At 49.8% G+C, this 24,560-nt stretch overlaps 1 protein-coding gene across 2 annotated transcripts in view; it reads left to right on the forward strand.

The window, feature by feature from the left end:
* Window positions 1-24,560, forward strand: part of DGKK (diacylglycerol kinase kappa) — a 45,386-nt gene that overhangs the window by 16,862 nt on the left and 3,964 nt on the right. Inside the window, exons 2-28 of one of the 2 annotated variants that reach the window (XM_042480195.1) lie at window positions 3,227-3,337; window positions 4,014-4,094; window positions 5,929-6,033; window positions 6,760-6,892; window positions 7,442-7,548; window positions 7,852-7,977; window positions 9,031-9,133; window positions 10,169-10,331; window positions 10,592-10,700; window positions 11,201-11,340; window positions 11,691-11,772; window positions 11,938-12,029; window positions 12,604-12,703; window positions 12,974-13,223; window positions 13,804-13,905; window positions 14,401-14,500; window positions 15,469-15,576; window positions 17,953-18,049; window positions 18,432-18,539; window positions 18,932-19,045; window positions 19,548-19,682; window positions 20,399-20,565; window positions 20,763-20,895; window positions 21,631-21,726; window positions 21,980-22,099; window positions 22,761-22,884; window positions 23,958-24,088. In XM_042480195.1, coding sequence (XP_042336129.1) covers window positions 3,227-3,337; window positions 4,014-4,094; window positions 5,929-6,033; window positions 6,760-6,892; window positions 7,442-7,548; window positions 7,852-7,977; window positions 9,031-9,133; window positions 10,169-10,331; window positions 10,592-10,700; window positions 11,201-11,340; window positions 11,691-11,772; window positions 11,938-12,029; window positions 12,604-12,703; window positions 12,974-13,223; window positions 13,804-13,905; window positions 14,401-14,500; window positions 15,469-15,576; window positions 17,953-18,049; window positions 18,432-18,539; window positions 18,932-19,045; window positions 19,548-19,682; window positions 20,399-20,565; window positions 20,763-20,895; window positions 21,631-21,726; window positions 21,980-22,099; window positions 22,761-22,884; window positions 23,958-24,088 — 3,237 coding nt within the window. The remainder of the gene's footprint in view (window positions 1-3,226; window positions 3,338-4,013; window positions 4,095-5,928; window positions 6,034-6,759; window positions 6,893-7,441; window positions 7,549-7,851; window positions 7,978-9,030; window positions 9,134-10,168; window positions 10,332-10,591; window positions 10,701-11,200; window positions 11,341-11,690; window positions 11,773-11,937; window positions 12,030-12,603; window positions 12,704-12,973; window positions 13,224-13,803; window positions 13,906-14,400; window positions 14,501-15,468; window positions 15,577-17,952; window positions 18,050-18,431; window positions 18,540-18,931; window positions 19,046-19,547; window positions 19,683-20,398; window positions 20,566-20,762; window positions 20,896-21,630; window positions 21,727-21,979; window positions 22,100-22,760; window positions 22,885-23,957; window positions 24,089-24,560) is intronic. The other variant, XM_042480196.1, reaches the window with a different exon arrangement.

The following is a 24,560-nucleotide window of genomic DNA, read 5'->3' on the forward strand; positions in this document are numbered from 1 at the left end:
TTGGCAGCGTGGACTTTTCTAGTCTTAGGCCAAATGCATCTGAGAAAGTAGATCGAACTCTGGGGAAGCTCCTGCTGCCAACTGCTTTCTTTCCGTGAGCCTTAAAGGGGCTACAAGGTCTGCAGAGGAGGAGGATGATGATGATGATGATCATTATTACATCTAAATGTATCTGAGGATCTAGACTGAATCATCATCATCATCTGTAAAAGATCTTGTAGCACCTTTGAGACTAACTGAAAGAAGTCTGTCCATTCCACAGTCGATGGAAAGCTCTTCAGGTAAAAATGTTGTTCCTAATATTAAGCGGAATCCCTTTTGGGCTCATTTGAACCCGTTACTTTGGGTTCTTGTCTGTGGAGCAGCAGGGAACAAGGTGGCTCCTTTTGCTTCAGATCTCTCAAGATGGCTGCGTGAACCTGTGTCCTTTTCTTAAGCCATTTCCAGGGAAGGAAGGCGCTGGCCATTTGCAAGGAGTCCATATGAACGTGACCCACTGCCAATGGGATGCTCTGGGCCCCTGAAAGTGATGGACGGATAACAGGCAGGGCAGCGAGGGGCTCCTCCTCGGAGGGTGGCTGGACCTCTCCTGCTCTGCGTCCATCCATGGGGTGCCCTTTGGCCACAGCAACGCAGGGTCCAGAGCTCATGGCCGGCCGAACATGTGTCCAGTCCATTGGCATTTGAGGCCATCGTCGTCCGGGACTTAATTGTCAGAGACAGCTCAGATTGTCATTTGCATCTTATTTAAATACCAGGCAGATAGTGCAGAATGGCAGAGAGTTCAAGGAGCAGCGCGTGTGTTGGGCAAACAAGCCCTGATCCTTTGCAAATACTCCTCTCAGCTGAGCAAACAGGAGCAAGAAACGAAGGAAGGAAGGAGGCACATTGCCTTTGGAGGCAGCAAAGGAAGCCCCTGGGACTGTCTATGGGAGGGGGCTTCCCATTGTTTGGGGGGGGCAGCAACTGAGCGCATGAGGAGGAGCATGGCAGCACCCTGCTCCACGGAAGGACAAGGCAACAACATATCTAGGTGGGGCTTTTGGGTGGGGGGCAAAGTGTGGGGTGAAGGGGCTGGGGGAACGGGATGCTTTTTTGGGAGGGCACTTTCTTCTATTGGTCCCCTGCCCTGAGACCTTCCAATGTAGGGCAGCGTAGAACGGCATACATAAGCAATGCTTTGGATTGCATCCGAGGAAAGAGACAGAAGCCTAGGAAAACTCCTGCTGCCTACTGCTTTCTTTTGCTTAGTCTCAAAGGGGCTACAAGATCTCTCTACTTACTATTATTATTATTATTGCATCTAAATGCATCTGACGAAGTAGACTAAAGTGTAGAAAAGCTCCTGCTGCCAACTTCTTTCTTTCGCTTAGTCTCAAAGGTGTTGCAAGATCTCTCCACATTCCTAATGCTTTGGGTTGCAACGCCAGTGTGTCCGGTGGCATGGTTTCTGGAACTTTCTGAGAGTTTTAGTCCAAAATATTAACTTTTTCTGACTTGAAAAACGTGGCACCGGGAGAAGGAGTTAAGAAATAGCCCCCCCAAAAAATCAGACTAAGGCTTCATTTTTTGGAGGGTGGGGAGTGTGATATAAATTAATACCATTGAAAAGAAAGCAGCCTTGCAAGGTAGACCAGTGGCATGATCTCTGAATTGCGCAGGTGAGCAAAGGAGTGGCAGGTGTGGAAATGGCCACCAGCGCATTGAGCACTGAAGCAAGACTTGGGACTCTTTGCTACCTTTAGTTTCCTCTGGACTCCCTTCCTTCCTCGCAGCCACCTTGCTGCCAAAGGCTTCCTGCCAAGGGGTGCGAGTGCGAGTCGATCCTCCTCTCCTGCTCCCCTTCCTTCGGGGCACAGCCCTCTCTCTCTCTGGCTGAGGATCCTCTGGCTTCCTTCCACCTCTTGGATGATCAGGTTTTTCTGGTTGCTGCTGCCTGTGCAATTTCCCTTGCGCTCTCGAGGCTGCTTTGCCAATAAAAGACATGCACCTTTGTCCTCCTTTCCCAGGTCTAAGGCCAAAGTCCTAGCGCCTTTTGGAGTCTAGGGGGGTGGGAAGGAGAGCTTTTGGGGAGAGGTTTGGGGTTATCAGAGGAGTCCTGATGTTTCTGCTACTTTGCATCAGGAGGGGATCAAGGAAAGAGCTGATGCTGTAGCATGCAACACCTCAAGGGCCCACAACGCCAAGGCAGAGTACACAAAAACGCAGGTAACCTTTTGCAGGACATTGGGAGAGGACAAGTGTGTCTGTGTGAAGATTGCTCTCCTTGCTCCCCTTTTCTCCTCTGAAAACCTCAACTCCTCCCTGGGTTCTTCATTCCTGGATGTGTTTCACACTGCTTTGCAAACTAGGTTTTCCCATTCTTTTTTTGCAGTACATTTTCCCATTCTTTCCCTCAGTTAGAGCTAAGCTTTCATTAGACAGCTATCTCCAAAAGGCATTAAAACTATCCAAGGGAGTCACAAAGATTCCCTGTTGTTGTTGCTGTTGTTGTTGTGTCCCATTAGGTCAGCTTAGGATGGCTCTATGAATGAGAGACCTCCAATGGGCCTGGCATTGCTAATCTTTACAAAGGATGGGGAGTATCTTTTCTTTCCAAGAGTTTTGCTGTTGTGTGCTGCCATCAGGCCATTCACAACTTATGGCAACCCAAAGGCAAAGCTGTCGCAGGGTTTTTCTGGGGCTGAGAATGTGTGACTCTCCCAAAGTCACCAAGTGCATTTCCATGGCTGAGCGAGGGTTCGAATCCTGGTCTGCAGAGTCAGAATACAGCACTCATGCTGGCTCTCTCTCCAACAATTTACCACTTCCTTGTTAAGTAATCAGATGTCGTGAAGTTTTCCTTTTCTAGCCTAATTTCTCTTTATCCCATGAGCACCAGCTTCTTACTACTATTTGATTCATGAACGTGGAAGTACCTGTTCGTATTAGAAACATATTTTAATTATTTTAAATTTAAAGAAAGCACAAGCGAGTAAGAATTATGCTTCTCATTTTAAAAAAGGGTGGCATATATATTTATATAGTATACCCCATTCGAGGGTACGAATGTGATCACAATCCAGTGTTTTGCATCTCTGTAGGGTAGGACTGTCATGCAACTCAGTATCTGGTACATCTGCTGGGTCAATGGATACTGTGCCTGGGTTTGGAGGGTTATTAGGAACAGGAACCAGGTATGAAAGTCCTTCGTATGAAATGAACTTCCCCCTGGATTTCTCTGCAGAAAAGTGTGAAGGAAGGACTCCTATTGAAGCAGACCAGCTCCTTCCAGAGGTGGAAGAGGAGGTACTTTAAGCTCCGAGGACGGACCCTATACTATGCCAAGGACTCCAAGGTAAGGCTTGCTTCTGGTCCTGGGTGGGCCATTGGAGAGGGCTTGGGAAATGTTGGGGAATGCTGCTTATATTATAGGGCTGCAGCTACTAAAGTCCTCCTTTTCTTTGTGATTTGCTCTTTCTGTGTGGCAATGAACGCCCTACTTTTGGGTGAACTTGGGCAACCAGGTTTAGATGGAAAGCATTAGGCCAAGGAGAGAGCCAGGCAGCTCAAACATGCCTCAAGTCTTGCAGGAACATGGATGCTCTTGAAATCTGGGCTGACAATGGAGAGAAATATGCCACAAAGCCTCCCTTGCCTCCTCTCCCTTGCCAGAAATTGCAGATACAGTAGGCCCTTGGTATCCTTGGCTGCAGTTTGGTTCCAGGACCCCTCCTCCCATTAAATATAATGGCATAGAAAAGTGGCAAAATCAAGGTTTGCTTTTTGGAATGTATATTCTTTTGGAATATTTCCAAGCCGAGGATGATGGAACAGGTGGATTAAAAGACCTGTAGATACGGAGGGCCAACTGTAGTTGGGTTCCACCTATTTTCTCAATCTGCATAACATTCCAGGTGAAATGTTGAAACCTTAAAATATCTCACAAAAAGGGAAGGGAGGAGATCCAGGCAGCTGGCATCAGGAAGGTGCACAGACTGGGTTTGCCACTTTCTCCCCCGTTCTTCTTCCAGTCCCTGATCTTCGATGAGGTGGACCTGTCCGATGCCAGCGTGGCAGAAACCAGCACCAAGAACATCAATAACAGCTTTACGGTAAGCAGGCTGCTAGAAACAGACTGCTCTCCCAGTGATGCGTCATGAGTCTCTTGGTGGACGGACTTTGGTCCAGCGTTTCCAGCCGCCTGCCTTGGCCTCTGTCCCTTGGTTCAGAGAGCCCTGCTGGCTCAGCCAAAACTGTCCTGATGGAGGGAGCAAATATTGCAATGACGCAGAGCTCAGGTGCGAAAAGAACCTGCTTCCGCGTATGGAAGGTCCCAGGTTCAGTCCCTGACAGATGATGATGATGGAGAGCTGATGCTGGTCGGAGTAGGCAGCTCCATGGAGAAAAGATCTGGCTTTGTCTCAGGTACAGGATCTCAACTTTGGGTCCTCCAGATGTTTTGCACTTCAACTCCCAGAAATCCCAGCTTGCACAGGCAATGCATATGGATTTGGAGAGCTGAGGTCCAAAATATCTGGAGGACAAAGAAGTGAGAACCACCGGAGTGTAAGGCAGCTTCCTACGGTTGTCCCATTTGGCTTGATGTGAAGACAGTGAGAGTTCTCCCCCACACAACATACACACATAGACATCCATGCGCACATCATCCCTCATCAAACTGGAGCTCCAGGGTCCCCAGCGAAAGGAACATTCAGGGCAGGCTGTTCTTCTTCAACGAGACTTAATTGATTTGTGGAATTTACTGCCACTAATTTTGCTCTTGGCCCATATCTTCGAGGTCAGACATTTTAGGGGGATGCATTGTTAGTCATGATGGTGACATAGCAAAACACAGAAGAGTCATACCCTTTAGCTTTCCTGATTTGTCAGGGATGGTCCCAATGAATCCTAGGATTTCAGCTGGCTTTAAAACATCCCAGTTTCTGTCCTCTTTCCTTCCCTCTCAGCTCACCTCAATTGCTGTAAACAGGGTTCATACTTCCAAAGTAGTTTGCATTCACTTAACCAAGTGTGGAGTAGGAAGGGGCTGGATCTTGCCCTTCCCTGTCATAATAGGCAAAAGCAAACTGCTGCAGCCTCATCTTTCCAGCTTGTGCCTCCTTCCTTATGAATATCTTTTGGTATCCTGGCCATAGTCTGATATTGCTTGGACACAGTGTCCTGGACTTTATCCATGAAATGTTGAAGGGCATGCAAAATCAAAAATGCACATTTCAGTAAAAACCCTTGTCAGGCCAACCAAGAGATGCAAAGCACATTACACTCAATGGCTTCTTCATCAAACATGTTAGAAATCACAGGGGAGAAGAAAAGTGAAGGTGTTGGAGCCACGGTCCTGTGTCCTTTTGAGATGTTTGCTTCAGGTGGTCTTAAGGGAGGTGGTTTTGGATGCAAGAGCAGACCTCAGCCCTTTTTGGCTGAATGGGGACTGAGGACAAGGGCAGAAAAGGCCAAGCGATAGCATTTCTGTCTCCTTTGGTAGCCACAAAATTGACTGCCTTGGAGAGGTAGGCTGTCTGTGTCCCAAGCGATGCTCCAAGCTGCTTTGTAGGTAGAATACAGAGAGATTCTCAAGAACCTTTGCACTCTCACATCTGGAGATAGGTTTAGGGTCTGTAACAGATCAAACCTGCCAGATTCAGGTGGCTTTACCTTTGCTGGAGTGAATCCTGTTGCATTGGGTCTCTCCAGTTCAGGTTAATTGGAGAGTCTTCAAATATTCCTGGTTCAGATGGTGTCTGGCGGTGGGCTGGGGTTGACCACAAACAAGAGGGTCCTCCGTGGCTCCTCTTTGCCTTTGGGCTTCCAAATGGCAACTGCTTGCATCCAGCAAAGGGAGCAGGGTGCGGAGCATCTTTAAAGACCCTCTTTGGATCTCCTTGCAAGATGGATCTTCTGATCTTCTCTTCCTCCTCCTCCTTTTAGGTGATCACACCTTTCCGGAAACTCATCCTGTGCGCAGAGAACCGGAAGGAGATGGAAGACTGGATCGGGGCCCTGAAGTCTGTCCAGAAATGGGAAATCAATGAGGTGACAGAAGGGGAGAGAACAGATGGGGGTTGGTTTTGCCCTTGGATGCTTTTGATCCTGAAAGGAGAGACTTGTCTCAAAGTGCCAGAAAAGGATGCTTATTAGCTAAAGAGCATACCAGGTTTCACCTGAAACACAGCAGCTATATTGAGCTGATATAGATAATTTTTCAGCAGCTTGAGAGAGGTCCCCCTTTTCTCTCAGGGAGGTGCTCTCTAGTGTTTTGTGGGGCCCTGGTTTATGCAATGTTCCATGAGAACAGGCTGGAGATCAGCAACTGGAGACTTTGGGGCTACATCTGGCCCAAGAAGGGTACCTATATCCCCCTTTTCCCAGCTGCTAATCCTGGGGAGATGCCTTTAACCCATAGATGGGACATAGCTTCCTGGGTCCAGTTAGGGAATGGTTGCGCCAACCCAGCCCTGGAGCTTGGAGGGGTCCCTATGCTACCCACCTCCCCACTCTGAAAAGAACTGAGCAGCCCTGCTCCTGAATCCAGGGGGGTCTATTTCAGCACTGGAAGTGACTCTGAACCCCACTGATGCCTAAAACAAGGGACCATGTGCAGCCCATGGGCCATATTCTTAGATCAGACAGAGGAGGGTTGCCCTCTTAGCAGCCACTTGGCCCAAGGAGGGATGTCCTTTCCTATGAAGCCCAAGTGGACCCTGCCCAGTCCGCCCTCTTGCCTTCCAGCCCCTAACATGGCTCCGATGTTTCTTCCAGGCCTCCCAGTTCAACATGGAGCACTTTTCCGGGATGCACAACTGGTACGCCTGCTCCCACGCCCGCCCTACTTTTTGCAACGTCTGCCGCGAAGCGCTTTCCGGCGTCACGTCCCACGGACTCTCCTGCGAAGGTGACCGGTGCCTCCATTTCCTTGCAAATGGGCCTACTTCTCCCCATGGATGGCCAGGCGTGGGAAAGGGCTTGCTACTTATTTAAGTGTACATGCACAGAGTTTGTCACAAATTGTTTTTGCCTCGTCTGCTGTTTAGGGATTAATATGATTTGGTCCCAATTAAATTATTCTGTAGAGGTTTTGAACTGTTTATATTGTTTTAATTATAGGCTTCCTTGAAATTTCACAAATGTATGATAGGAATATTTTAATAAACGAATGAATGCATAAACTTGAAGAGGAGGTAAACTGGGGCACTGGCTGCTGGGCATTGAGGTGGGCAAAGGAGGCATAGTTGGCAAGGTCTTCATTCCTCCTTTCCCCCCCCCAGCAGTGGAGAGACCCCCAAGAAGGGGGTCTTTTAGGAGCCTTGTTCACTAAACGCAGGCTCAGACCCCTGAACTGTGGGGCTGTGAATCCTTGGCCAGAAAAACAGCTGTCCCCATGCATTGCGCTGCTCCTTCTGTTTCATCCATGGTTGTTGCTTTTCTCTCTCTGTCCTTCCAGTTTGCAAATTCAAAGCTCACAAGCGCTGTGCTGTGAGAGCCACCAACAACTGCAAATGGACCACACTGGCCTCCATAGGAAATGATATCATTGAGGATGAAGATGGGGTAATTCCTTTTGACTCTCCCTCGCTTTCTTTGCTTCGGGTGGGAATCATGGGTTCCTCTACAGGTGTTGTTGGACTGCAATGCCCAGCATTCTTCACCATTAGCCCTACTGAATGTTGCATAGCTGTTAAAGCCTTGTTTGCTTGCCCTAGCAGGTGGCATGGGGAGGGCTGGGGCACCAGGTGCTGCGGCAGATGGGCAGGCGTGTCCTTTCAGCCGCCCCTCTTTGCAAAGAAGGTGTCTGCATCTTCAGACATGCAAATGCTGCTTGTGCCCTGACTAAGCGACTGCTTCTCTTCCCAGGTGGCCATGCCTCATCAATGGCTGGAGGGGAATCTGCCGGTCAGCGCCCGCTGCGCTGTGTGCGACAAAACCTGTGGGAGCGTTCGGAGGCTGCAGGACTGGCGGTGCCTCTGGTGCAAGGCGATTGTAAGAGAAGCACTTCTTGCTAGAATCATAAAGTTGGATGGGGAACCCAAGGGCCATCTAATCCAGCCCCTTGTCATGTATATATGCCCCACTAAAGTAGCCCTGGGAGGTGGCCATTAGACCACTTGGCTCCTAGGCTGCCAACAGAGAAGGCATTAGGGTTACTGGTGCCTCCCATATGCCAGCATGCAGGAGGGTCTGGGCCGCAACCAGATGAATCATGTCTCATTTGGCACATGGGCTGAGCTTGGAGTGTGAGGCCAGAGGCTCACTTTTTAAAAAATGTGGGTTTTTTAGCTTTAATGACTTCCAGATTTGGGAATAATTGCAGGCCCTTGGATGTTGCTGCTCTGCATCTCTCAGCGTTCCCCTCCACTGTGTTCTCTCTGCTGGCTAGGGATGCTGGGAGTTGCAGTCCATCTGCACAGGGAGAGGCAAGTGGATCAGGGCCTGGAAGGAACACAGTTACAAGGGTCAGTTACCTGCAACTAGTTATGTAACAAAACCAGATTTTAAAAATAACCCAGTGAGCAAGAGCAAAGTTCCTTTATTGGTGTAGCAAGCAATAGTTTCTACTTATTCACAAAAGTTACTTTTTAGGGACTTTTCAGAGGCGTTTTGACAAGAAATTCTCGAGTTTCAAGCATTGTGAAGGGAACCCCTCTTGATAGGGTCCCCTTAGGCTTTCCATAAGTCAGAAACAACAATGAGGACAAAACCAGTAGAAGAGTCACCAGCAGAGGAATAAGTAGTGAGCAAGTTACTTATTTTCACAACTGGAGCAATGGGTTACTGGTTTTTAAAAAGTTCTTTTATAGGCTCTGGGTGGGTTTCCAGTGATAAATACTCCCCTTACAAGGATGTGCTTTTGCCCCATTGACACATGCAAAGCTTCTTCCTCAACCCAAGTGCCCCCATTTGCCTGGTAAGGCTGTTTTTGGTGCCGCGAGGGACCACTGTGGAGGAGGCAGCCCTGCCCCTCCTTTCAGCTTTTGGGAGGAAGAGGAAGGAGCAGCATCCTTCACCTTTTCTGCCTCTGTTCTCCCTGCTCAGGTCCACAGCGCCTGCAAGGAGCAACTGGGGAAGAAGTGTCCCTTGGGGCAGTACAAGGTTTCCATCATCCCCCCCACTGCCCTCAACAGCATCGATTCAGATGGTAAGCGGAATGGCCCTAGCAGAAGGATGGGCAGGGAAGGCCGGTCCGGTGGCGCATGGGGCAACTGCTGACCTTGCACTTGTGGGGCAATTAAGGGCTGCATCCACATTGGGGGAATAACCCGGTTTGGCACTGCTTTAATTGCCTTGGCTCAAGGCTATGGAATTCTGGGAGGTGGAGTTTGTTGTTGGCCCAGAGCGGAGCGGGGCTCTGCTCTGGACCCCACAACATACTCCAACTCCCAGAATTCCATAGCCTTGAGTCAGAAAAAGCAGTGCCAAACCAGGTTATTTCTCCAGTCTGGATGCAGCCCAAGTGTCTTAAGGTTAAAGCCTTTTGGTTAGGAAACAAAACACAGTGGGTCCTTGGTAGCCACTGGGGTTTGGTTCCTGCTCCCCGCCTGCCGCATGCAGATACCGAAATCTATGGATGCTTAAATCCCATCATGTACAACCTCACAGTTGGTTTGGGGCACAGCAGTCCTGCGTCTTGAAAGGCAGAGATGATGGGAACTGACATTGATGCCAGCCGAGCTATTGATCCACCCTTGTGGTGCCAGCCTGGCTCTGCGACGGCCTTTTGCTTCCAGAGAGATTTCTCTAAAGTGCATTTGCAGCTTCTCCAGGCGTTGGGTCTGGGGACTTTTTGTGCAGCGCATGGTGTTCTCTGCTAAAAGGAGGCTTTCCATATTTCAGGGCATCATCTAAAGCGCTCGATGCTTTGTTGTTGTTTAAAACTTATGTGTGTTGCAGTGTGTTTGTTTGCATTTGTAATTCTGGGGCAAAAAAACCCAGATGGAAAGAAACTACAAAACACTAAAATTTGTTGGGGAGAATCCAGAGGCTTTTCCCAGGGGGCCACTGAGAGCCTCAGGAAGGGGTTCGAGGTCCAGATGGGATCTGCAGGCCCCACTCCCCCTCTTGAAGCCCCCCCTGTTTGAGAAAGGGCCATCCATGACGGGGGTCCTCTGGGGGTGTGGGGCAGCACTGTGACCATTGCCTCTTCTCTTGACGGTGCCCACCTCCCATCTTCCAGGGTTTTGGAAGGCCACCTGTCCCTCCTCCTGCTCCAGCCCACTGCTGGCCTTTGTCAACTCTAAGAGCGGAGACAACCAGGGGGTCAAATTCCTCCGCAAGTTCAAGCAGTTCCTGAACCCGGCTCAAGTCTTTGACCTGATGAATGGGGGGCCGCACCTGGGGTGAGTAAGGGGCCCCCTTAGAGCTATCCACTTATCCTCCGCATCCTCCTTCTATTGCACAAAGCCTCACCTTGGGATGAAAGGCTTTGGCACTGCAGGACTCCTCCATTACAAAATGGGTGCCTTGCAATGCATCCAACCCAAGGAGGAAATCCCACAGATGGATGGAGCCTGAGAAGCATGCTCTTGTGGGCTGTGACTCCTGGAGGCTCCTTCCTTTCCCTGATGCATCCCCCTTTCCCTTTCTCTCTTCCTGCCAGGCTGCGTCTCTTTCAAAAGTTCTCCACTTTCCGGATCTTGGTCTGCGGAGGCGATGGCAGCGTTGGATGGGTGCTTTCCGAAATTGATTCCCTGGGGCTCCACAAGCAGGTCTGTGCTGCTGATTTCTTCCCATTCTATGCTTTCTCCTGTTTAAAGAGAGGGGCTGGGGGCTCCCTTGTGTCCAGGTGCCATGCTGCTTATAAAGGCCCTCACCCCAAATTTGCATAGCTTTGATTTGCAACCAAAATGGGGAAACTAACAATGAATGGCACCAGGTCGCTTTTAACAGCAAAGGCTCAGATTCATCATTCTGTGAAAGGCCCTTCCTTAATAAACCTATTGGCCTGTAAAGTGCCAACTAAAGTGCCTCTAAAGTGTCTCCTTCTGGAAGAGTCTGTGTTGTTGGAGAAGTGGATTTGGAGGGAGAAAGTGGAGGGCAAAGCAGTGATGTGGCCACAAATCTGGGAAGGAGGGGAAAACATATCTGTTGAACCTTAAGCAGTGCCTGGTTTCTCAGAGAGCAGAGTGTGACAATGTTCCTGCGCAGCTCCAGCTGTGTGCTAGCCCTATTAACCCTCCATCCCCTGCGTCCCTCTTGCTTGTGGCAGTGCCAGCTTGGAGTCCTGCCTCTGGGGACAGGGAACGACTTGGCCCGGGTGCTGGGATGGGGAAGCTTGTGCGACGATGACACTCAGTTGCTGCAGGTCCTGGAGAAGCTGGAGAGAGCCACCACTAAGATGCTGGACCGGTGAGCCTCAAGGGGCAAAGGCCTCCGTAAGGAGAGGGCAAGGGGGATCCTCGACAGGCAGGGCCTGGTGCAAAGGATTGTGTCGGTTGGGGTAGATGGGTGGCAAAAGAAGGGAGACCCCCCTCCCCCAGTGGTGGCGGATGGCTTTCATGTCAGGGAGTTGTCCTCTCCACTTTAAACCCAGGCTTCCCAGGAGCTTTCCAACCCTAACCTGGACCGCTCCTTTAAAGCTAACCACTGTCATAGGGTCACCAGAGGCTCCTCTTGGCCAGTGGCTCCCCAGCATTCACTTCCAAGTGGCCTTGGAGTGACCCATACCCTTGAACCCTCCCTCTCCTTCCACCCGGTAGGTGGAGCGTCCTCACCTATGAAGACCCCAAGCAATCTCCGCCAGCCATCAAAGAAGAGGAGAGCGAGGACTCCAACATACAGGTGAAGGGCTCACCTGCATCCACCTGGGAAGCCTTGCTGAGCCAAGAGACCATGGGGCAGGCCTTCCCTGGTCTAGCATTGGAAGTGGCACCAGAGCAAAATGCTCACTGGGAACTCCGTGTGCCACTTCCTGCAACTTCTGACCCTGGTTGCCTCTCCTCCTAGGCTCACATTTCCCACTACGCCGATTCGGTGGCCCTCCATTTGGCCAAGATCCTGGAGTCGGACAAACACTCGGTGGTGATTTCCTCTGCAAAGTAAGCAGCATGGCTCTTATTTATTTTATTTTCACTCCTTTGTTAGATTTCTGTTCCTTCTTTCTCCCGACACGAGACCCAGGGCAGCCGACAAGCACATCGAAACATGTTGCAGCCAAGACCCCAATGGTGCAGAAGGTTTTAAAAAAACACATGCAAATAATTTAATTATCAAATTAAAACACCAATAAGTTAAAACAGTACAGCAGCATTTTAAAAGCATAACAATGAAAATAAAAATGCAGCACCCAGACCTCAATTTAAAAAAAATACAACACCTTTTGCACCCATTACCGGGGTCTGTTTAAATATAAAGGTCTTGGTGCATGTATGTGCTCCAGGTCTCCTGTCAACTTATGGACAACATGAATTTCAGAGGGTTTTCCCAGTTCCATCCTCTGAAATAGAGCCTCCAGCTCCTAGAACTTGTTGGTGGTCTCCCTTCCAAATCATGACCAGAGCTGACCCTGCCTATCTTCCAAGATCAGGCAGGATCTATACCTTTGGGAAAAGGAGAGCAAAGACTTTACCTTTGTGTGAGAGAGAGTCTCCCAATAACCACTTTTTCTTGCAGGTTCCTCTGTGGGACGGTCAATGACTTTGTGACTGACGTTGGCAAAGCGTATGAACGGACGGCTGACAACAAGCAGGAGGCCGACACTATGGCAAGGAAGGCAAGTTTGGGCACTATCTTTCTGTATCTGATATCCCAAGGGTTTGCAGAGTGGGCATTGCAGAACGGCTGCCAAGTCTTGCCTCAGAGAGATTTTGTGATCCTTTATTTACTTCCCTGCATTTCATTCCCATATTTATTTTCTGCCTTTCTGTGGACTTATGAAAGCAATCTGAAATATCAAAACCTTGACAGGGATTTGGGGGGAAACCGTGCTGTCCCTGTCTCCACCTTGGCATCTCATGCCCCATACTCTTCCCTCTCCTTGCAGTGCGCCATGCTCAATGAGAAACTGGACTCACTGGTCCGCGAGCTGAATGAAGAATCCCAGGCCATTGTGGTCCCAGAAGGCACCACTTCCCCCACCGCCCTTCCCAGCCCCGATGCCACAGAAGAGGCCAAGGAGGGCTCCTTCCATCCCAGCCCAGTGCCCAGGATCTTCAAGTCCAAGGAGCAGCTCATGCTAAGAGCCAACAGCTTGAAGAAGGCGCTGCGGCAGATCATAGAGCAGGCAGAGAAAGGTGAGGAAAGGGTGCGCATGGACGCTGAGTAGCCTACGGCCTGGAAACGTTACTGCTTTGGACTGCAACTCCCAGAATCCCCCAGCCAGCAGGGCAAACTCTGGGAGCTGCTGTCCAGAAAAGGCCAGGTGGTGAGTCCATTTGGCAAAGCAGCATGCCAAACCAGACCACCAAATGCAATGAATGTAAGTGTCTGGTTTGGAAGTTACACCTGGAAAAGCCCTTGCTTTGTTTTGCAAGGTCTTTCTTGTTTGGTCAGCCTATGCATGCTTTGAAACTGTTGCCTCTGGGGCTTTAAAGGCTGCGTTCTAACAATTCCATGTTTTTATGATTACAAGTTTAATAGTTCTATCTGGGGTAAGTTTGTTTTGAGGTTTGGCCTTTGACTGGTGGCAGCTGCCCTGAGAACTCTTGCAACTGTACCTCGGAGTGCATGCTTCTTTAAAACTTAAGCCAACCTTTGTATGTTTTTAACTGTATGGTGTTTTTTAATTTTGGAAGTCGCCCTGAGAAGGGCAGGATGATGATGATGATGATGATGATGATGATGATGATGAATCTCCTCCTTCCCTTCCTCCAGCTGTGGATGAGCAGAACAAGCAGACGCAAGCCTATCGGAGCATCTCCACAGCCGGCAAGAAGGACAGCAATGAGGATTTCAACAAGGAGACGGAGAAGCTTAGTAAGACCCTTGCGTTCGGCTCTGTTCAGGAGAAAGTGGGCTGAGGTTTCCAACCCTCTCTGGCCAACCTTTGCAGGAAGAACCAGTGGCTTTTAAGGCAAATTTGGGGAGGCAGGTTTTGAATAGCTTTAAAAGAGGTGTCCAAGGTGCCGTACCTGTTTGAGGGATAAGGGTCAGCTCCTTTAAAACCCAGATTGTCTCACTGATATGGGAACCGCCAGGCATCTGAGGCCACAATGGCTATCCATTGCCTGCAGTCTCTGAGGGGATGAGTCAGGGAATGCCAGTTGCTGGAGGTCACAAGAAGAAGGCCTAACAGCATTCATGTCCTCCATATGGGATTCCCATGGAGACCACCAACTAATGACCACCCCTCAACCCTGCAATTGCCCCATGCTTGGCCACTATGGGGCACATATTCCTGGGCTATGGAGGCTGTGGGTTGGATCCAGCACAAGTCGTCTGATGGCTGTTCTCTGGCATTTCTTGCTCCAGAGTCCCGCCGTGACACGGTCATCTCCACCACGTCCTCCATCATCCTGGACCGTCCAGAGAGTTTCAGCGCTGTCCACTTTGCAGAGGACCCCAGCGTCATGTAAGTGAATCTTTGCTTTTGGCCTTGGCTGTTTGGTAAAGAAGTGAGGTGGCAATACACTCCTTCCTCAAGGCTGGCATTTTGAGAGTCATGGGCAAAGCTCTTTTACCCACTGAATAGCAGGTGAATGTGTCTTGTCTCTAGGCTTTAGCATTGTGTTTTGTGCATTGCAAGTGCACAGTGAATTCTCAGCCACATGCATTGACCATTGCTCCACATACCTTGTGCTGCATTGGTATTCAACATAGGAGATGCTTAACTCCTGTTTTCAATAATGGTAAATGCCTAGAGCCAATGTACATTTGCATGATATTCTGTGTACTTTGATGCATCGCTGTGTACTTTAATACATTACAAGTATCCCACATTCACAACTCCGCTTGCACCACTGTCGGCTAAATATGACCTTTATGTATTGTCCCAAGAAATTGCTCCACATGTGTAGCACAATGTACACATGCATGAGAGTCCACATGAGAGTCCACAGTTGCTTTGGCACAGGACCCAGGATGGTCAGGATTAATGTATCACACAGCGTAATCTGGCCACCACAATGGCCCTTCTCCATTCCAGATGGACTCTTTTGCAGAGTGGTCCTCTTTTGCAGATGCTGCAAAGTCCCAAGTGGTGACTTGGGACGGTCCTGGCTCCTTCCTTCCCTTTGCCTCCAGCACCGAAGCTAGACAGCTTGGTTTTGAATCACTGGATATGACAGGGACAGGCGAGACTTTTCTCTCATCAACCCCAAATCCTCCTGTTCCCTCCTTGCTCCACCCGCTCTGCCGCCACCAAATGCCACTATCTCTCTGCCGCTGCTGGAATTGGTGCCCAAAAGCCATTTTTCCAGCTTGAGTGGAAGGAGGTTGAAATAACAAGGCGGGCGTTTTGTATTCTGCGAGCGTTTGGCTGGTTCCGCATCAGTGGCTGTTTCTAAGCTATTTCCTTTCCCCTCCATCTGCCGGTTTCAGACAATTCTCCGAAAGATGCGTCATGAATAATTATTTTGGCATCGGCCTGGATGCGAAGATCTCTCTGGAGTTCAACAACAAGAGGGATGAGCATCCAAAGAAATGCAGGTAGGATGGAAGTGCCTGGTTTGTGCAAAAACAGAGGACTGTGGAGATGCCATACACACACACAAAGACACACAAGCACACACGAGGTGCATCCTAAGTAAGCCGTTCACAGGGCTGCTCTTTTCTTCTTCTGTCAAAGCCGGAAGCTCCTCCAGCCATTCCAGGTCTTGGCTGCGATGGTCCCTGGAAACAAGCTACAAAAGGAAGCAATGTTTGTTCTATTCATTCAGTCCCCATGCCACCCTTGCGACTCCCACGCAGACCCACAAAATAGTTGCATTTGCAAACCGATTAGGAAACCTCTTCCCTTTTGCAATGGCTTCCTTTGTGGTGCTGCAACATTTCCACTCAGGGAGCGCTTCTGTAATTTCTGCAACCAAGAGCTCCTCTTCCCAACCTGGCAACTCCGGATGGGAGCGGCTTTTACACACACACACACAAACACACACACGCTCTTGCACACGTGCTCCAAGTCCATAGGAAATGTGGCATGAGGGCCTTGATTTTAGGGCCATTGCAAGGATTATTAGAAGTGTTCTCGAATAGGCAAATGGGTCAAGGAGCCAACAAGAAGGAGACATCTCCGCAGGTATTTCAAGGTAGACCCACTGATTCCTTCCTCGTAATATTTTAGTATTAGTTAAATTATGGGATCTCAGGGTTGTATACAAGTAGAACAATGTAAGCCATGTAAAACAGTGAACTCATTTAAACAGGATTAAAACATTCAGAGACATGGGCCTGTTACAGACTGCCAAAATAGAGCTGCTTCGGGTCTCTTTGGAGGTATGCTATTTAAATGATGCATGGGTCCTAAGAGTCCGGAGGTCGCGCCAAAGCCACACTCCATTCCTAAGCACTGGAGTGCAGCTTTGGTGCAGCTTCTGGATTCTTGGGATGCATGCATCATTTAAACAGCATACCTCCAAAGAGACCCGAAGCAGCTTTATTTTGGCAGTCTGTAACAGGCCATAGCCATGTTAGTCTGGAATATCAGTTTGCAAAAGGATCTCATAGTGCCTTTGGGATTAACTGTGCAAAAGAAGTTGTAGCGTGAGCCTTCTGAGGAAATAGGCCAAGTCTATGAAAGCTTATACTACAACGTCTTTCACCAGTTAGTCTCAAAGGTGCTGCAGGATCAAAACGTATTGAGCAATTTAACAAAGAGGTAGAATACAAAGACATAGCTGTGTTAGTCTGGAGAATCAGTATGCGGAGGGATCTTGCAGCACCTTTGAAACTAACTGAAAGAAAGAAATTGACAGCATGAGCTTTCCTGGACTTAAGCCTACTTCCTCAGGCGCATGTTTTTAAAAGACTATCAACTTATGCTGCCAACTTCTTTCTTTCAGTGAGTCTCAAAGGTGCTACAAGGACTCTTTGCATCCATAGTTTTTTGTGGGTTTGGGGGCTCTGGAGCTGTGTTTTGGGAGAGTTTATTCCTGACGTTTCACCAGCATCTGTGGCTGGCACCTCTGTATACAAGGATTAAAATAGTTAAAACCATGTACATGGGCATTTTGAAATTAAGTCAGCCCCTCAAAGGCAGCCTTGTTTTGACTTGGTGGCAGAAAGAACCCAACATAAATGCCAGCCACTAGGACTACGCTGCTGCATCTTCATGATAAAATCTGCCATTGTAGAGCCAGCTTGTTCCCAGCGTGTGTCACGCATCTGTCACACACAGACAAATTTAGGTATAGAAGGAGCGGTTCCCTCTTCCAGGCGAGCCCTTCGTTCAAGGACTCTGCAAATGATCCTTAATGAGCTTTCCTGCGGGTCGCCTGGGGAGCCAAGGAAATGAGGCTCCAGCGCCTGATAGACCGACCCAGGGCCAGCACAGCAGGAGATGGGCCAATGCGCCATTCTGGAATCAGGGCATAGCCAGAAATGAAGCCGGAGCCTCTCCGCAGAGCCACTTGGGAGCCGGTCTCATAGTGCTACTTAATTACCAGTAATTGCCTGCCCTTGAAAGTTTCCAATAATAAAGCATGAAGGAGAGCAATGATGATTTTCATATCAAGGAGAGATGATTATCCGACTGCGCAGTGCTTGAGAGGGAAGGGCATCGTGTCCGGTGCGCAGAAGTGCCAGCCAGGAATGAGTTAAGCCTGAGCAATGGATCCGAATGGTCCACAATTGGAAGTCTTTTAACAGAGGCTGGATGGATATCTGTCAGTGGGGATACTTTGATGGAGAGTTCCTACATGGCAGAATGGGTTTGGACTGGATGGCCCTTGGGGTCTCTTCCAACTCTTCAATTTTATGATTCTATGATTCTACAATAGTGCAAGAGAAAATGGCTTTGCATGTGGCTTCTGGGTGTGGCTGAAGAGGATCTGTGAATCTCTCTCTCTCTTTTGGTCCCCTTTGCAGCAGCCGCACAAAGAACATGATGTGGTACGGAGTCCTGGGGACAAAGGAGCTTCTCCAGAGGACCTACAAGAACCTGGAGCAACGGGTCCAGCTGGAGGTAGTAGCCACCAGCCAAATCTATAGGGCAATCCTGCAACTGGGTCCCTTAAGCGTGCAATCCTGCAACACTTGTGAAATACACTGATAAAAAATAAAGCTAACCCAGTAGGACAAGAGACAAGGAACGGTCAATGAAGTTTGAGTGATTTTTAGAAATGCTTGGGAGGGAAGATCTCCAGCTTGAGAGCAGAGATGGACAAAGTGTGCTATAATGTGGTCTTTGTGCCCTTCCAGACTCCTTCAGATGCTGCCTCTGGGGTGAAGGTGCCTCCACAGCCCTGATCCTAGCTGCTCCTTCTGGGTTTCTTGGGGGTAAAGAGGGGCTGTCATTGGCTGTGGGCAGTTGCTAAAGCGTCTCCCTTGCCTTCCTTCCTTCCCAGTGCGATGGGGTGCCCATTTCCTTGCCCAGCCTGCAGGGCATTGCTGTGCTGAACATCCCCAGCTATGCAGGAGGCATCAACTTCTGGGGAGGCACAAAGGAGGACAGCGTGAGTTTGGGGAGGCTGGGGAGGTCCATGGGTGCGGTGGCTCAAAGGCACCCTTCCCCTTTCCTTTTCCGCTTCCTTGCTTAGCTGCCAAAATCCAAAAAATGGTCAGAGAGACACAGTCCTACAGAGTCTCCTGTGAAATGGATGCAGGCAGAGAAATAACCCATTTTGGCATTGCTTTAACTGGCCTGGCTCAAGGCTATGGCATTCTGGGAGTTGGAGTTTGTTGTGGGGCCCAGAGCAGAGCTATTCTATGGGGCCCACAACAAACTCTAACTCCCAGAATGTCATAGCCTTGAGCCAGGCCAGTTAAAGCAGTGCCAAAACAGGTTTGAAGTATGTCTACAGCCTCAGTTTGAAGTATGTCTACACCTGTGTCTTTTCCCTTCCAGAATTTTGGGGCACCCTCCTTCGACGACAAGAAGCTGGAAGTGGTGGCCGTCTTTGGCAGCATCCAGATGGCAGTCTCGCGGGTCATCAACCTGCAGCATCACCGTATCGCCCAGGTAAAGGCCGCACATGGCCCAAATGCCTTTGCCGGTGCCATTGTAAGGGTGCAAAATTCCATTTGCTCCGTTCTTGCATGCAAGGATGAACAATTGCAACTGGTTTTCTCTGCCATGTGAGAATGCAAGATTATGCCAAAGAACACTTTTTCCTGCATAAATATGTTGCAAAGATATCCATCAAAAAGCAAAGTGACATATTTTAATACAAGTGAGTTTTCTCCAGAACCATAAACAAAACCCAAACCCTCTTGAAGGTGTAACAATCGCATGACTATTCCTCCCTTTTTGGTGATGTGTCTGTGTTCAGGTCACCTGTTTGCTGGTTTTTTGCATTATGGGTATTTTTTGGCTGGGGGGGGCCCAGCTGGCGCACTTTGGGTGAGTCTTCCAGATGGTCTCTGTGAGAAGTGCTTTGCTTCGGATAGGCAGACGTTGAAGGCAATCCCATCTCTTGCTTTGGGGTCTTCCTCCATATCTCTCTCCCTTTTTTGCCCCACAGTGCCGGATGGTGAAGATCACAATTCGGGGCGACGAGGGGGTCCCTGTGCAAGTCGATGGGGAAGCCTGGATCCAGCCCCCCGGCATGATCAAAATCCAGCACAAGAACCGGGCACAGATGCTGACCAGAGACAGGGTGAGGGGCCAGCGAGGAGCAGAGAAGGAGCAAGAGGGGTGCAAGTGATCCTGGTTTGCTCTTGGTTGTTTTTTGGGGGGCTCCTTCCAGAGCAGGAGGGTCCCTCTTCATTCAGCTGAATTGAGCATGAGTGATGCTGCAGGACTTCCATCTCGGTGGAGCGGTGAATCCACTCTGGCAGAAGGTCTCCCAGGTGCTGGACCTCAGACCCTGGAAAGATCTTTTAAACTAGCAATGGATTCACTGCCTCCCTGACATGGGAACCACTGGCTTGGTTAGCATGAGACCAAAAGGAAGGGAAGGCTCCAGGGCTGGTCTTTTTCAGGGTGCGAGTAGCACCCAGGAGCAACGGGGCATTTGCAAGGCAAAACCTCCTAGCCATCATGACCATAGTTAGCTATTCCGACGCTGGTTTGCTGAGGGAACATGATGAAAGGGCACTCCATGGCCCATGAGCAAAGGAGGGGAATGGAGCAGACCCAACTGGCTGAAGATCAGAGATTTTGGAGGAAGAGGGCAGGGGGGCTGGCATCCCTTTGGTGTTGGGGGTGATCTCCCATGAGTCACTTGTTCTGCCCAAGTGGCACAGGAGAGGCCTCAGTGGCACAGTGGGAGAAATGGACTCAGGAGATAAAGACCAGGCACAGAGAGAATGAGAAAGATGTTTGTGTGTTTCTGTCCTTGTATAATTCCTCCTTCCCCTTTGCTCCTTGCAGGCCTTTGAAAGCACCCTGAAATCTTGGGAGGACAAGCAGAAGGGGGACGGGTACCGGTCCTCCTCCCGGCCCCGGCTCAGCTCCCAGCAGTCCATGGAGTACCTGACAGACGAGGAGCATGGACAGATGCAGCAGCTGGCGCACGCCACGGAGACCCTCATTGACAGGTGCCTGGAGTTGAGGTTGTCTGGGGGGAATCGTTGAAGGCTGGGTCAGGACCCCTGGGATCCAAATCCCCCCCCCCTTGCCTTCTCTCCCTTGGGCCTATTTTGGGTGGCTCTGCCCCAACCGGGGGGCAAAGGAAGAGCCAGGATGGGCTGCAGAGGAGGACTGAGCAGCCTCGCTTTCCTTTGCCCTCCTGCAGGATCCGTGAGGCTGCCAAGACCCACCGCGCCATTGAGCAGGAGTTGGCACATGCCGTGAATGCCAGCTCCTTGGCCCTGAGCGAAACGCTGCCCAGCAAGAGCGCCGGCGGCACCAGTGGATGTGGCTCAGAGGTCAGCCCTGGAGGAGGGTCCTGGATTATTGGGGCCCCTTTTGCACTACACAGTTGGGTTCCCCCTTTAACTGCCATGGCTGCCCCCCACTCCCCGTGTTTCCCCTATCCTCTTGCCAGTCCAGTTTTTTTTAAGCCTTTTAACTTTTTAAATATTATTTTTAGGAGTTTTAAAATAATAATTTAATGGGGTTACAAATGTTTTCATCTTTGTGTTGTTTTGATTGAGTGCCAGCATGGCATAGTGGTTTCAGGGTTGGACTATGACTCTGGAGATCAGGATTAGATTCGCAGCTCGGCCGTAAACCCTTTGGGTGACCTTTGAGCAAGACACACTCAGCCGAAGAGGAAGGCAATGGCAAATCCCCTCTGAAGACGTCTTGCCAAGAAAACCCTACAATAGGGCTGCCTTAGGGTCACCATAAGCCAGAAATGACTTGAAGGCACACAGCAATATTCTCAAGGGAAGGCAATGGCCAACCTCCTCTGAACAAATCTTGCCAAGGAAAACCCATGATAGGTGCACATTAGGGCCGCCACACATCGGAACTGGCTTGAAAGCATGCAACAACAACAACATTGTTTTAATTTGTTTTTATCTGTTCATTGCCTTAGGTAGCCTTTTAGCCTGGAAGGCGATACAGAAATAAATAGATAGATAGCAAATAAGCTTGTGCCAGTGCTGCTCCTTCTATCCTAATGGGGCTTCTTCCTCTCGCCTTCTTATCCTGCGCAGCTTTTTCCGTTTCTGAGCCGGAGCGCCGCTGTGGAGCTCTCTGCCAGCGTCAAGGCCCTTTACACCGAAACCCGGGCCTTTTTGGAAGGGAAACTGGTGAGTGTGGGGTTCGAGGCAAACCCTGGTTTCCCTCCTTTGGGGCAAGGATGCCCAAAATGTGCTGGTCCTCACACACCAAGCATGGGACCTGGGTCCTTTGAGTTGCAATAGGCTTCCCTGGATTTGAGCCCTCGTTGCAGGCTGCATGGAGCAGCTTCCCAGCCGTCCTTCCAGGGAATGTCCAGGGGATTAAATGAATCAAGTGAACGTCCAGGGGATTTAACATCCTTCTTGGTGTTTCCTCCCACAGCAACTGGACTCCCCTCAGCAGGAGGAAGGCCTGCGGCATGCGCTGAGCGCTGTCAGCCAAGAGCTACAAAAGCTCTCTGAAATCCACTGGATGTCCTCCATCATCAGTCCTGCGGAGGAGGTGGGTGCAAGGAGAGGGGCAGGCGATGAGGGGTTTGGACGGACCTTGGAGGGGGCCTGCCTTTCGCCCCATAACAGGACTATTAGTGGAGAAATAACATGGTTTGGCACCGCTTTAACTGCCCTGGCTCAAGGCTATGGAATTCTGAGAGTTGGAGTATGTTGTGGGGTCCAGAGCAGAGCAGAGCTCTGCTCTGGACCCCACAACATACTCCAACTCCCAGAATTCCATAGCCTCGTATTTGCTGCAGGGATAGAGACTGGAAAACTGGGTTGACATCCTATTAGTGCATTACAGCAGCATATGTCCAGCTTGTCCCATTGTGACCCACTTTTTTGTCCTTGTGGAGGATGCAATGGCCACAAAACTCCCCCATGGCAGCCCTTTCTGCTCTGCTTTAGCCCCTTAAGACATCCACTTCCATCTCAATGGAAAACAGGTGGAGCAGCAGAGTCATGTTGGTGGGCACCTCTGGCCTCCAAGGGGTCCAGAAAATGTCAGTAAAGTCTTACTATTTTTGGGCCTTTTCGGGGGTATGAGGAAAATTTAACAAACACACCCTGGCTCATGTGCTTGAGGTGGGCAAACAGGGATCAAATGATGCCCAAAGCCTTGGCACCCTTCCACCCCAAAAATTGCCCTCTCCATTTGCTCTTTGCAGGGCATTGGCCCAGAAACGTCAGGGAGTGCCAACAAGGGCAGCCTGAAATTGAGAATCAACCTGGCAAAACCCAAGAAGGAGAAGGAGAAGCTCCAGAAGCATCGCTCCAGCGGCGTCATGCCAGGTAAAACTGGGCATCAAGGGCGCTTCCTGTGGAGGGATGGGAATCTACATAGAGAATAATAATATATCTGTGGAAGTAATACTGTTTCCTGCATTGAAAATGCTGTTTCTTGTTCAAAACAACCATGTACTAATGTTGCACAGAATAAGTTCTGAACTGCTAAGATCCTTGTTAAGTCCAGAATTTGTCTTGTCAAGGTTTCTCAGACGTTGGAGGAAAAAAGTGTTGTTGTCTTTTACTATTTTCCCCCAATGTTTTCAAATATCCTTTCCATCCTGGGTTTTGGCATGGCCTATTACTTTTGCATTGGCTCAGGTCCTGGCTCTGCTCTGGGCCCCACAACAAACTCCAACTCCCAGAATTCCATAGCCTTGAGTCAGGATGCTGAAAAGCGGTGCCAAACCGGGTTATTTCTCCAGTCTGGATGCAGCCAGAGTGCCTCCCCTTTCTTCTTGATGGGGCCCTTTCACACTAAACAATTATAGCACAACAATTCCACTTCATTCACCATGAACCTATCCTTTGAAGCCTTGACATTTGCAGTTTAGGGAATTTCTCTGCTGTGGAGAGATCCGGGTTTCTAGAGCAAACTGAGAAACAGCGCAAGGAGCTGGGTATATATTTAGCTTGGAAGATGGAGAAGATGGACAGGTGTCAATAATGCAGCCATAGTTAACTATCCGAAGGGACGTCAGGGAAGAAGATGGAACCAGCTTGTTTTCCTGACTAGAAGGAGAACCAGTGGGTTCAAATTGCAAATAAAGAGGTTCTACCTAAACATGAGGAAGAACCTCTTTGGAGGTTGGGGGGCTTCCCTTCTTTGGGGCCTTTAAGCAGAGTTTGGGTGGCCGTCTCTCTCAAGAGTGCTATAGATGAGGATTCCTGCATGGCAGAATGGGGTTGGAGTAGATGGCCCTTGCCCTGGGATTCTGTGAATTGTGGATTGTGGAAGGGTCCCGATACTCTCCCTGTTTTGCCCCCGCTTCCGCCTCTCGCATAGCTTTGGCTTCGGCTCCCTTCCCTTTTTCCCCAGAGCTGAACCGACCCTTTTCTCCATCTCCCTTTCTTTCCAGTGGAGAACTGGGGCCCTGAGGAAGTGGCCGTCTGGCTGGAGGCGCTTGATTTGGGGGAGTACAAAGAGATTTTCATGCGCCACGACATTCAGGGCTCTGAGCTGATCCTGTTGGAGAGGAAAGATTTGAAGGTATTGCGCCTGCGGCATGCGCCTGCTCCTCCACAGCTGCTACATGCGATTGCTCCGTGGTCTGGTTGCTGTGAGCATTTGGCTGCGTTGCATGAGCATGCATGGGGTGCTTGCATGACATTGCCTTTGCATTGCATGAGTCCCATGGCTCCTGCTGCCCCTTGCATGCCCACCACCCTCGCAGCCTTCCTCCTGCTTTGCAAGAGAAGGTGCTGGAACCTCCTTCCTTGGGGCCAAACATCAGGGGTCCAGCCCATCCAGGGTGGCCAGACATTCTCCTTTTCCAGGGCATGTCCTCCATTTCAACCTTCGTGCCAGGAGGAACTCCAAAATGTCTTCCCTTTGGAGCACAGCAACTAAGCATGCATTATACATTTCTATGAGTGTGTATAGCTGCCATTTGGGGATGTCCTACATTTTTCCTTGAATGCCCTACATTTTGCAGTGCCACCGTTTCTCCCTCCATGGTGCA

This window comes from Sceloporus undulatus, chromosome 7 (assembly GCF_019175285.1).
Source record: "Sceloporus undulatus isolate JIND9_A2432 ecotype Alabama chromosome 7, SceUnd_v1.1, whole genome shotgun sequence".
Taxonomy (NCBI): domain Eukaryota; kingdom Metazoa; phylum Chordata; class Lepidosauria; order Squamata; family Phrynosomatidae; genus Sceloporus; species Sceloporus undulatus.